The 13613-nt window shown below is 34.2% G+C and overlaps 1 protein-coding gene across 3 annotated transcripts; it reads right to left on the bottom strand.

Moving 5' to 3' along the window:
• Positions 1-4614: 4614 nt before the first annotated feature.
• Positions 4615-13394, bottom strand: LOC129902707 (protein PEROXIN-4). 3 transcript variants are annotated; one of them, XM_055978079.1, is made up of 6 exons: positions 13265-13366; positions 13119-13171; positions 7242-7361; positions 7017-7145; positions 5824-5953; positions 4615-5005 (listed from the first exon to the last, which is right to left on the bottom strand). In XM_055978079.1, exons 2-6 carry the CDS (start codon positions 13122-13124, stop codon positions 4917-4919), a joined length of 474 nt encoding a protein of 157 aa, XP_055834054.1. In that variant the 5' UTR covers positions 13125-13171; positions 13265-13366; the 3' UTR covers positions 4615-4916. The 3 variants fall into 3 exon arrangements, 2 of the variants coding, with proteins under 2 accessions (XP_055834054.1, XP_055834053.1); XR_008770145.1 differs by lacking the exons at positions 4615-5005; positions 5824-5953 and adding an exon at positions 7467-10292 and having other exon boundaries at positions 7134-7145; positions 13265-13394; XM_055978078.1 differs by lacking the exons at positions 13119-13171; positions 13265-13366 and having other exon boundaries at positions 7242-7382.
• Between the last annotated feature and the right edge of the window lie 219 nt (positions 13395-13613).

The raw sequence follows: 13613 nt of genomic DNA, 5'->3' as shown, positions 1-13613 counted from the left end.
CTATTTAGGATGTTCTATTATTGTCGTGGGTTCTTCACATTCATTATATCTATATGGATTGCCTTGTGAAATAGAAATAGAAAATTTTCAGATATTTGTATTTTGTGGTCTAATTAATTAGACAACATATCTTGCTTCGAACAAAAGAGTAATTGCTAAGAGTAAAAATAGAAAAACAGAGTCGATTGTGCGATAAACCTTAAAATTAGAAAAACAGAGTCGATTGTGCGACAAACCTTAAAATTAGAAAAACAGAGTTGATTGTGCGGCAAACCTTAAAATTAGAAAAACAGAGTCGATTGTGCGAAAAACTTTCAAGAAGTTATGAAACAGGGTGTATTGCTAAACAGAGCACTCACGTCTCACTCTGCATAGATTAGATATTTCACCCTATTTTAGTGATGAATTGCGCTATTTATTCCTGCATTGCTAAACAAAGCACCAACTCTGCATAGATTAGGTATACATGCATTTCACTTTGTTTTAGTGAAGAGATGCGCTATTTGTTTATATATATTCATTAGTTTGCAAGAAATTCAATATTGTTGATTTTGATTAAGATCAAATGGTTGTTATTCATCATGTACCTTTTTCCTTAGAGGCTCACCGTTTACTTAGATTTTCTTGTATGAATCTTTTGTCTCCGACTACCGCAATTTGAATAAAATGTATAAGTTCAAATAAAATATAGTTTTTATATGTATAGTATTTATGGTTTGTGTAGGTTTGGATGAACTCGTATAAAAGGAAGTATTAAACTTTATGTTAACAACTGAATAAAATAAATTTGTATATATTTTGTTGTCACTTTGACTTAATATATTTCCTTTCGAAAAAACTATAGAAATATTAGTGGTAAATAAAAACATGAAGCGTCAATATATATAGGAAAGATGATCTTTTGAACATTAACATAAAAATTCAATACCAGTTGTAATTAAAAAATTGTTAGATTTTCCATTCGATGTTTGGTATTTCATGTCTGAATTAGAGTCTGATTAAGTTTGGATTCTTCGCGTCTGAAAGTCACATATTGAGGGAGATCTCTCCAATAAAAGCGACTTCGTATCAGGGGATTCGAACTCACGACATTTTATTAAGGATAAAAAAGGACCCATTGAAATAAATCATACTTCCCTTTCTTGTTCTTGGTTCTTATTTACGGAAACTTAATTTTATTATTATTATATATTAACTTAAGATCGTTCATAAACATGAAATTTTGACTATGCGTCTGCCTAAATATTGTTTTGTGTGCATGTAATTAAGTGTAGTAATTGAAAAAACAAATATTAATTTTCCACTCGATGTTCGATATTCTGTGTCTTTATTGAGTGTAGATTCTTCGCGTCAGAAAATTCCACGTTGAAGTAAAACGCTCTCAACAAAGGCGACTTCGATTTGTACTCAAAAAGATTCGAACCCGAAATCTATATTATGGATAAAAAAGGACCCGTTGTAATAAATCATTCCATTTTTTTTCTTGGTTCTTATTTATGAAACCTTAATTATTATTATATATTAAGTTAAGATCGTTCATAAACACGAAATTTTAAATATGCTTTTGTCTGAATATTGTTTTGTGTGCATGTAAGTCTAGTGTACGCGTATGTTAGGTTTTGGAACATATAATTTTCCCTTTTTTTCGTTATTTTATTTCCTATGATGAAATTAATATCCTTTATTACATTAGCCAATTGTTTCTAAATTAGATAATAATAAAGTGATTAATAATATACATTTTTTATTCATGAATAAGAATCAGATTCTATATAAAGTAACTATTTTAAAGCCTTATCTACATATGCTCGTAGTCTTTGACCTAATTTTTAATTATATGAAGTGACATACTATATTACTAAAATTAATTAATCATCAAATTACAAGATAATTATTTTTTTCCATATATTATGAAAAGACAATTAATTTTTTCCATGTTTTATCCTTAGCATTAATTACTTATTACTCAAATTATTTTATTCCAAAATCTAATATTAAACATCAATTAATAGGGATAACCCCTTAATTAGGGTTATCTTGCACTTGAAAGAAGAAGTAGAGAAAAAAGGAACAAATGTAGTGATAATTTGATTCTTAGTCGCCATAATAAATAAGAGAGAACATCAAATTTAATTCTTCGTTTTTATAAAAACTTTACAAAAAAAAAATAGGAGTAAACTTGTGACATGTTCACTAAAAAAATTTATTTGTAACCATTATTTATTAATCTATCTAATATCTATTATTTATGAATTATGGGCGAACGACAGGAATCGAACCCGCGCATGGTTGATTCACAATCTACTGCCTTGATCCATTTGGTTATATCCGCCCCTCACCTACTTACATTTTATCTTTATATTATTTAAATTCTAAAATAAAAGGTTATCAAATGGTCATGTCAATTATTATTTTCATAAATGGACGTATCAAATTCAAATATGACAAGTAAAAGTGAACGGAAAGAATATTACAAAACCCCTAAAAGGGTCCCAATATAATGATGTAAGAGTACTATTCTTTTACTCTGGACAAAAAAAAGCCAATGATGTATGGAAAACTAGACTACTATTCTTTGTTGAAAACAAAAAAAATTCAGCACGAATTCAGATTTTATCAAGACTTAATGGAGAAACGCGATATCGAGTGGGAAACCAAAGAACAAAAAATTATAAGGATTAGCCAGTACTAATGTAACTATACTCCATCTGATTCAATTGTTATTTCAATATCAATAAACTTTTTAGAACAAGCTTTTCTCACATATCAATATAATTGCTAACATTGGATTATTTTATCTTTTTTTTAATTAAAAAAAAGTTAATCAGGTACGGAGTTCAAGAAAAATGAACATCTTGAGGTCTAAAATAAGCTTAAAAAATCTTGTGATTTTAAATCATCCAATAGTTTAAAGTGATGAAATATTGTTATTATTATAGTACCGCTTATAGTATTAATTAATATAGAAAGATATCATTATTTTGAAATTAACTAAAAAAGAAATATAGTCGATGGGATAGAACATATCGATCGATGAGTACTAAACAATTGAAACTTTATTCAAAAAATAAATTAAAGTTCTTAAATGAGATTCCAATTAGTTATATTTTTCTTCTTGTCATAATTAATTACCATTTTCTTTTACATCTTTTAATTATAAATAATCATGAATTAGGTCAAATATAAACAATCGTACACGATAGAAACAGCTAGATCATAAAGACAACATGCCACATTAGGTTGCACGTGATCATAAACTAAATTTGGAAAATAATATAATATTTTTTTTACCAAGTTTCAACAATGTAATATACCATCTTGATTTATACCTAACAATTTCTAACATTCGACTACGTATTAACTAAATATATGTACCACTTTCCTTATGCATGAGAATTTGGCGAATTACGACTTTTTATTTAGATATCCCAAGTAAATTTTATACATTTTAAATATATATAGTAGACTCTCGCTATGTCATTTTAATACTTTTTACTAACATAGTAAATGATTGTGATACACTCATTAATGACGCGTGTACATAATGATGTAATACTTGGGTTTTCAGGCAGCTACTATAACTTCTCAAATTTCACATCCGCACTTCTAAACACCAAATCAAATAAATAAATGGGAGAGGGTCGCGGAGAAGAAGATAATCAAATCGGATGGATATGGCGGAGAAGATGACTGTGTGGGTGTGGAGGGGGAGTGGGAGGAGTCTTCAAAGTATTTTTTTAATTAATTACTCAAAACCCATTTCTGTAATTATTTGGGTAAAAAAATCACATGTCATCTATTCATTGGTGTGTGTATAATAATATGACGATTTAAAATGAGTTGGCACGATTCAATTGGCCATTTAATCAAAGCCATTGTCACACACACTTGAGACTTTTAAAAGTTGGTGCGAAAAGTATTAAAATGACGGAGCAGCCTACTACGGGTGTTTAAAATACACAATTTATTTAAGGTGTCTAAGTAAAAACTCCTCCAAACTTAATTTTAGGTGTCTGTAGATGAATTCCACATGAGAATTTTAGAGGTTTATATTAATGTAATGGATGGGTTGTTTATTGATTCTAAAGGTAAACTCTATCTGTGAAGCTTCAAATATAATCCATCGGATTTTTTAATATTAATTAATGATCAGTTTGTTTGAATGAACGTATTTCGTTGTTTACTTCATTTTTAATTTTACAATTTCAATAGATCATTCAAACTTCAACAACCAAAGTAGCTGCTAATATTTTCCACTGTGACCACTTTATAATTACCAATGAAAGAAGTGAGAGAAACATACTGCCACGTGGATTTTTAAAAAAAAATAAAATAAATATATTTCTTACTGTTTAAAATTCACAATAATCATCTTTGTATGGTGGAAACCTTCATACCTATTTTTCTTTGCTTTATGGGAAATTATTTTGTCAAAGTCTTGTAACAAACTCCCGTTAAAGGTGTATCCAAGTAATAGGGACAAAATACATTTTTTTGCTTGTGGCACATCTCAGATTAATTTCACCAAGTACCTGCTATCTTCCAGTAACACATAAACCGCATAACTCCCACTAGGCTTATGCAAATTAAAAAAAATCACCTAATATAATTACAAGCACAAGACAGAATATTATCCAGAAGAAAGTTGACAAATAGTCTGATTACAACTAACCTGAATCAGATACTCATGCAGTATTAGTTGAAGAAACTTTGCAAGGTACAAAAATCAAGATGATTTTATACAAAATTCCATCTTATACTAAAAACACACAAAAAAAAAGTGATGAGTTGTATCAGAAGTACACAGTAGTTTCATGCAAAGCTGCTACAGAACAACAAGCAGATGTTTAACAATTGGAATTTGTGTTTAATGCCATTATTACAACTAGTGTGAATATGGCTGTAGTTCCTTGTTTTTAGCCCTTCTTGGGCATTGCTGCAAGCCTAGTGTACATCCTTGCCATTGACTGGAATCCTCTGATATCACCGGATCGAAGAAGATTGCCTGTGTGATAAAATAAATCGATCAAATTAGGCTATTAGATGATTTCAAAAGGGGAGAGGAGGACGAAAAAGATGTAAGGAAAGAAGCACTATCATCAACCTTGAATCTAAACAAAATTTCGAGCACACCAAAAACCTATATACCAACCGGTTCCCAAGTCACACTTGAGTGTGTGTCCCCCTTCCTCCACATCCTTTTTACGCTCATCATTCAATATTTTTTAGCCCCAGAAAACATTCAAAAGACAGGCCTAGGTCTGGTTCCGGAAAGGGATAGAAGAGAATGTAGTTCATTCAAGGCTTAGACATAATTAGTTAGAAGCACCTATTTTACTGATATTGATTTGATGTGATGCTCTCTTCTCTCGCCCGTAAACCATAGGAAACATCCGCAACAGATTTTGCCAACATCAGAATTACTTCTTTAACTTACTTCTCCCCACCGTAGAAGCAATTTTTCTTTCACTTAGATGATACTTCTGGGATGACACTGGGTATGTTGTTGTTGTATTTGCATTATGTTGTTGTATTTGCATTTACTTCTCTCTCCTTGCTGACATTTTGCTCGCTCTCTCAATCTTTGGTTTGGATCTCTACTGTACGCTGCACATCCCGTCTAGTGGGATCGAAGTCTTTGCAAATATAGTTTAAATCTCTAATATAAGTTTTCAGACACCTAGATAGTCCTAATGTTCTCATATTTTCTTGAATATTAACAAGGAATTGTCAAGGGGAGAACTAAGAGCTTGGAACGAAAATGGATGCATCCACAGTCATCAAATTGAAGACATCACAGCCTCCAAAAACATCACATAATACCTGAGTCACAGTTTAGCGGGCTATCAGCTTCAGGATGTGCCATCAAAGCAATTATAGCTCGACAAACAGACTGGAGTGTCCATGCTGGACTCCATGCATTCTTCAAAATATCAAGGCAAATCTCTCCGGTCTGAGTACAAAAAAAAGAAAGAGTTAAATGAAAATGAAAAGAAAGATTAATAAGTAACAACTCATTTTTGATTAGTAAGTAACAATTAAGTGCGCAACAATTTGGGAGATTCGGTGTGTCTCATTTGAAATTTGAGTTCTAACACCTTTAAAGAGAGCGAAAGACACAGATTGGAGTGTCTCATTTGAAAATTTTCCCGTCCTAGTTTTGGATCCCAGATAATTACAATATTTCCAATCAAAAGATTAGCCTTTACATATACTCCACTAGAAGTCCACACAATTACTAATGACATGAATTCATGAGCTTTAACGTAAAGAACATGCTTCCTACATTCAGTACTATAATTGCATATAATATTGTAACTAATGCAATTTACAAATAGTAAACAACTAATCTCAAACTTAATCAGTTATAACACAAAAAACTAATCTCAAACTTAATCAGTTATAACACAAAAAACTAATCTCAAACTTAATCAGTTATAACACAAAAAACTAATCTCAAACTCAACTTATGCACAAACTATAGGAGGTCCCAGCCTATAAGACAGGAAGGTTGCAATAGGTTGACATTTGTAGTATGATGGATACACTGAATGCTAAGCTAGGATGGAGTGAAATGGACATAGAAGACTCAAAAGCTGACCTAAAGAGTTTAGAATTAGCGCATAACTAATCAGTTGGCTGGTTGTTTGGTGGTCGGGAAACTAATTCCACAATACAATGGCCAAATTAATGTTGCATGTGAAGCTAAAATATATGTCTCGACGAAGCATGGGGGTAAAGGAAAGAGAAGTGGGAGAGGTTTGACATTGCCCCAAACAATTAAGCGGAAAAACAGCATTTCGTTGTGATTAAATTTGCTCCCTAACTAGGAGTTTATAGAGAGAGAGTGACACACACACCAGCGGCATTAACAAAATTTTGCTTTATCGAAGGGCAAAGCAGGAATAGCAATTTCCACTAGTGTCTAGCGGCACTTCAGGATATCAGACTCTAAGCAAAGTTTAATCTCATTAAAGAAACCAAGGAGTAACACAAAAGGATAGTTTAGAAGATACCTTAAAATGAACGTTTGGGTGAAATATTTTGGTCAGGAACCGCACTTGAGGAGGTTGCAATGGATACTGCTCTGGAACTGAGAAAGCGAGCTGGAAAACTCCACCATCATAAGGAGTTTCAGATGGCCCCTGTGCACACCAGATTGAGCAGTCAATTAGATCATTAACCAAAGGTTTTTCTTTGGAAGGGGGGCGTTTAATGGAGCATATTATAGCGGAGATTACTTTTATAAGAGCCGTCCATTTAAAGATATTAGAATCATCACAAACTAATTGAATATCAGGATCAGCTGTTTTCTCTCTCTGTACTTCTTTGTACTCCTTGAAAAGCCTTGCCCTTGAAGCCTGCATCATCATAGAATAAGGATTAATTTTTCCAAAAGGTATACGACAATAGATTATTTGTCAAATTAATTAGTACGGTTAATTATGTAGCACCCTACTATTTACCTGGTCTACCTTTCCTTTCTTGCTTTACCCGACCCTTGAATTTTTCCCTTGTATATTTTAGGGAACTCATAATCCCTATTGGTTTAGGAGACCCTTTATCCTAATAGATTTGAGAAAGGAATATATTGTCCTTATAGGATTGGAAAAACCTTTTCCTTATAGGTTTAGGACTACTTGAGATCTATCATTAGTCGTGTCAATAACAATTGCGAGAAAGATAATTTTAATATTCCACGTTCAACGTGTGAGTAGGCAAATAATCGAACACCACTGCATGCCAAATTTCTTTAAAGTTTTCACACAAATCTTGGCAAGGTACTCTTCCTAATATCTCAACAACTACTTTTTTGGTATAGAAATATTGATATGTTGTCTTTGAGAAGTGCATTCTTTCTTCCTTTCTATCTAAAGTCCCCTACTAATCAAGAAACGAAACATTGAAATCAATATTCATAATAGAGTGAATTTTGAAGATGTTTTCCTTCTCCACCTCTCATTCTGAACCAGTATAGTAGCGCCTCTTTCTCACAATGGATCGATTAGAAGGACCCACTGGTTCAGACACTGCAAGAAGGAGATAAAAAATAATTAGAGTGAAATCATGAAATTAAAATACGTTCATTCATAAACTAAAAAGAAATATATACATACCTTCCTCATTGATGGTAATAAAAAGCTTGTACTTCGAGCCAAACACTTTCCATTGAAAAGATAGGTCAATAATTGCATGAGTCAGAAATTTGCACTCCAACGTTGGCCAATATAGCAATAATCTGATTCCTTGCCCAGTGGCAATCAACAAACTTGGGCAAGTAGTCATATTACCAAGTCCAAGCAACTTTGAACTCGTCAAAGTCACTGACATGCCTACACGATAGAACTCTGGTGAGTTTAAAAAGCTCTTAGGAGGACTATTTTGCTTTAAGGTGGAAGTATGTCCACCATTAATTTCTAGCATGTGACCTTTTGCGGATTTAGTCAGCATTGTGGTAAACCAAGGGATGGGAAGATGGGTCACCGGAAAAAAACGGTGCTCATCAGATGGGTCCCATAAATACATCCATCTGTAATCATCACCCACCTGGGCTGCTTGTGGAAACACTGACACCTGCTGACCATCAGCTACATGGGCTGCTTGTTGAAGTCTTGGCGCTGCTTGTTGAAGCGGAGGAGCATATGTTCGGGCTGGTTGTTGAAAGCGAGGAGCATACATTGGGGTTGGTTGTTGAAGTCTTGGCGCTGCTTGTTGAAGCGGAGGAGCATATGTTGGGGCTGGTTGTTGAAAGCGAGGAGCATACATTGGGGTTGGTTGTTGAAGCCGAGGAGCATACATTGGGGTTGGTTGTTGAAGCCTTAGGGCTGGTTGTTGAAACCGAGGAGCATATACTGGGCCTGCTTGTTGAAAATCAGTAGGAAGGCCCAGTATATGCTCCTCGGTTTCAACAACCAGCCCCAAGGCTTCAACAACCAACCCCAATGTATGCTCCTCGGCTTCAACAACCAACCCCAATGTATGCTCCTCGCTTTCAACAACCAGCCCCAACATATGCTCCTCCGCTTCAACAAGCGGCGCCAAGACTTCAACAACCAACCCCAATGTATGCTCCTCGCTTTCAACAACCAGCCCGAACATATGCTCCTCCGCTTCAACAAGCAGCGCCAAGACTTCAACAAGCAGCCCATGTAGCTGATGGTCAGCAGGTGTCAGTGTTTCCACAAGCAGCCCAGGTGGGTGATGATTACAGATGGATGTATTTATGGGACCCATCTGATGAGCACCGTTTTTTTCCGGTGACCCATCTTCCCATCCCTTGGTTTACCACAATGCTGACTAAATCCGCAAAAGGTCACATGCTAGAAATTAATGGTGGACATACTTCCACCTTAAAGCAAAATAGTCCTCCTAAGAGCTTTTTAAACTCACCAGAGTTCTATCGTGTAGGCATGTCAGTGACTTTGACGAGTTCAAAGTTGCTTGGACTTGGTAATATGACTACTTGCCCAAGTTTGTTGATTGCCACTGGGCAAGGAATCAGATTATTGCTATATTGGCCAACGTTGGAGTGCAAATTTCTGACTCATGCAATTATTGGCCTATCTTTTCAATGGAAAGTGTTTGGCTCGAAGTACAAGCTTTTTATTACCATCAATGAGGAAGGTATGTATATATTTCTTTTTAGTTTATGAATGAACGTATTTTAATTTCATGATTTCACTCTAATTATTTTTTATCTCCTTCTTGCAGTGTCTGAACCAGTGGGTCCTTCTAATCGATCCATTGTGAGAAAGAGGCGCTACTATACTGGTTCAGAATGAGAGGTGGAGAAGGAAAACATCTTCAAAATTCACTTTATTATGAATATTGATTTCAATGTTTCGTTTCTTGATTAGTAGGGGACTTTAGATAGAAAGGAAGAAAGAATGCACTTCTCAAAGACAACATATCAATATTTCTATACCAAAAAAGTAGTTGTTGAGATATTAGGAAGAGTACCTTGCCAAGATTTGTGTGAAAACTTTTAAAGAAATTTGGCATGCAGTGGTGTTCGATTATTTGCCTACTCACACGTTGAACGTGGAATATTAAAATTATCTTTCTCGCAATTGTTATTGACACGACTAATGATAGATCTCAAGTAGTCCTAAACCTATAAGGAAAAGGTTTTTCCAATCTTATAAGGACAATATATTCCTTTCTCAAATCTATTAGGATAAAGGGTCTCCTAAACTAATAGGAATTATGAGTTTCCTAAAATATACAAGGGAAAAATTCAAGACATAATTAACCGTACTAATTAATTTGACAAATAATCTATTGTTGTATACCTTTTGGAAAAATGTTAATCACCAGATTAGGCATTGTACGTTAATCACAGCATTGTACTGTACTGTCAGAGCAGAATTCATTCATTCTCACATCACTAACTTACTGCTATAGCTATTTATTTATTTTAATCAAATAAATGTAGTGAAGGGGAGCCTTGGAGTAACTGGTAAAGTTGCTGCCATGTGACCAGGAGGTCATGAGTCAAGCCCAGGAAACAACCTCTAGCAGAAATGCAAGGTAAGGCTCCGTACAATAAACTCTTGTGGTCGGGCCCTTCCCCGGACCCTACGCATTGCGGGAGTTTTAGTGCACCGGACTGCCCTTTTTATACAGCCATAATTGCCAAGAGGAGGGACCTAAAGTCAAGAGTATTAATTTCTGCACTCTAACATCTTTACCCTTACCAGTTTACACGGTCAATAAAAACTGCATCCCTCCAATAAATTCAAATGACAAATGAAACTTCTTTTTTTCAATTGTTCTTAACTTCTTCTTCAGAAAGATCTGATTTTAAATTGTATATCATTTATCCATTCTAATGTCAAGTTGTACTCATATTGCTTGCATGGTGCTAGTTTGCAACATAGAAACCATATAATTGGTAAGAGTATGAAATTGAATGTGTGCAATTATAAGAAAGTAATAACAAGGAATGACACATACCACCCCCTCTTCCTCCCAGGATTGACAAAAAAATAATCAAAAATGTGATTGCCAACAAAAATAAAAATTAACTAATGTTTGAGCTGTAAAGGTATTTGTTCATCACTTGAAAACTTATAGTTACATTTTTTTATAAGGTTTTTAAATAATTTTTTAATGATGCCCTTATACAAAATAGTAGAGAACCTACACCTTCTTCACAAAAGAAACCCAATCTTCTATACAAATGGGACCATATGGGTACGCCAAAAAGACACTAAAAGCAAGAGACTACTCTGCAATTTTACAATATTTTGGCCTACCCTTCAAATGCTCTCCTATTTCTCTCTTTCCTTTTAGCCCACATAATGGCTAATATTTCTCTTCCCCTCCTAAAGGTCCAACAATGTATCACTTCCTTTATTGTGCCCTACATCACCCATTGCGTTTCAAATTAACTAAGGACCACCGAGCACAATAGTATAACCACCTGACAATGCAACAGGAGATGATCTACTTTTTTCACCAAAACATCAGCACATGAAGCACCAACTAATATAGGTGATCGATCCTCTTCTTAATTATCCACAATCAATATCACATCCCTAAATGCCAACCATATAAAGAAAATACACCTTACTGGGCACCCTACGAACCCAAATAGAACGGAGCAGAAATGTAAATTCCTCTCTCAATAGTGAGCTGTAGTAACAAGCCTTAAATGTGAACAACACCGTCCCTATGCTCTTGCCATTTTCATAAATTGGATGTAGTGAGCGGTGCGCTTTGCCCATACTGTTCAATCAGGTCATGAATTTGCCATACTCCCAATCCTAGAGTCCTCCTAAATCTCAAATGCCAATGAACTTCCCCCGCATATGACCTATGAATCCATTGGACTATCAGCTCCTTCTAGTATGAGACTCTATCTATGTTAGGGAAAGCTTCCCTAAACTCTCTCTCTCTCTTTTGTAACCTAATAAAATGTCTTTCAAAAATTCTGTGAGTTACATATTGGGATTACTTCTTAATTCTTATTTGATTCATGGCTTCCAAACCTACAATGTTTAATGAATCCTGTAACCACTCCTTCATCGAGACAATTCCTTAATTAACTAAGCATTGATTCTCACCACAACTCAAAAGTTACCTGATCATTTTGAACTACCAAATTTCATGCAAGCTATCGCAAACCACGTGATATAATGATCACAAATTCAACAAAAACTATATCCTATTATACATTAAACTAATCACTGACTAAAGCTCCTATTGCACAATAATCAACTGCCAATTTGCCAGTGATAAAGAGAGAGAGAGAAAAAAATGATAGCAGTTATGGTCTCAAGTCATTGATGAATAAACATAAGAACCTAAACTCGAAAGCCCAAAACTTCCTTAATAAACACAAATGGAAAACTAGGTAATATCAAGATCTTCAACCATGAACAGAACAAGAGGAATAGATTCGTAGATCAAGCAAAGAAACTTTTCTTTGTTTGATAACCGTGGTATCCGGTCTAGCGCATGCACCTCGACTAATTCCACAAAATACCTGTCACCCCGCATCAGGAACCCCACATCAGGAACAGGTATCTGGAATCGTATAATTGTCAAAAGTGAGCGGTTGTTCATCGGAACTGTTATAGTCCGAATACTCATAAGGTAGGGTCAACGCCCGCCTCCCCCCAAACAGTACTTGACGCACCTCGACTAATTCCAATGAATACCTACCACCTCCCACCAGCAACAAGTACAATGTAAATCTATCCACCAAAACTAGGACATATAGGAAGAAATTACCTAGCATTTTGAGAAGGAAAGTAATACAAAATGATAATAGTTGTGGTCATAACCCATTAATATGAAACTTAAGAACCTAAACCCACAAACCCAAAACCTACTTAACAAACAAAAAAAGGGACAATTGGGTGATATCAAGATCCTCAACTATGAGCAGAACAAAGAGAGACAGATTTATAGATCAAGCAAAATAATAACAGAACCCATTGATATGAAACTTAAGAACCCAAAACCAATTTAACAAACAAAAAATGGAAAATTGGGTTCTGGGTAATATCAAGAACAAAAAAAGAAATCTTTTTTCAAGCTAAGAAATAACAGAAACAAGATTCAAAAATCAATTCTTGAATAAAAAGAGAAATTTTTTAAGGGTTACGAACCTGCATCCTTTATTGACTCCTCTACAATCACCACTTCAAAGCTTAAGAAGAACCTAAAATACAAAAATATATATAATAAACTCAATTTTAAAAAAAAAGAAAAAAAAAACTACAAAATTCCAACAGTAAGCTCAAAAAAATTTCACCTTTTTGCAGAAATTACAGAAAATCTTCGAGAGCAATTAGTATTGTTGTTAAGTTTTGAATGGAAAAATACGGCCTCGTGAGGCTTTAGAAACGTCAAAGTTAGTCTCCCAAGTTTAAAATATTTATGAATTTGACCACTTTATTTAGTTTCTCTTGTGTTTGTATCCCAAAAAAATCTTCAACTAAATTCAAAAACGAGTAATTTTTTGTGAAAAAAACCAAACGATAAAAATTAATTTCCAAATTGTTAAGTAGTTTGGTTATATTAAGAGGCGATTGATCATGAAAATTATACTAGTTGTAGTATTGTAAGTTTTGTTTTTGATATTTATCATTGTTTATTATTGT

This window comes from Solanum dulcamara, chromosome 9 (assembly GCF_947179165.1).
Source record: "Solanum dulcamara chromosome 9, daSolDulc1.2, whole genome shotgun sequence".
NCBI lineage: Eukaryota > Viridiplantae > Streptophyta > Magnoliopsida > Solanales > Solanaceae > Solanum > Solanum dulcamara.
Note: the sequence above shows the minus strand (reverse complement) of the source record. Positions and strands in the feature narration are given on the sequence as shown.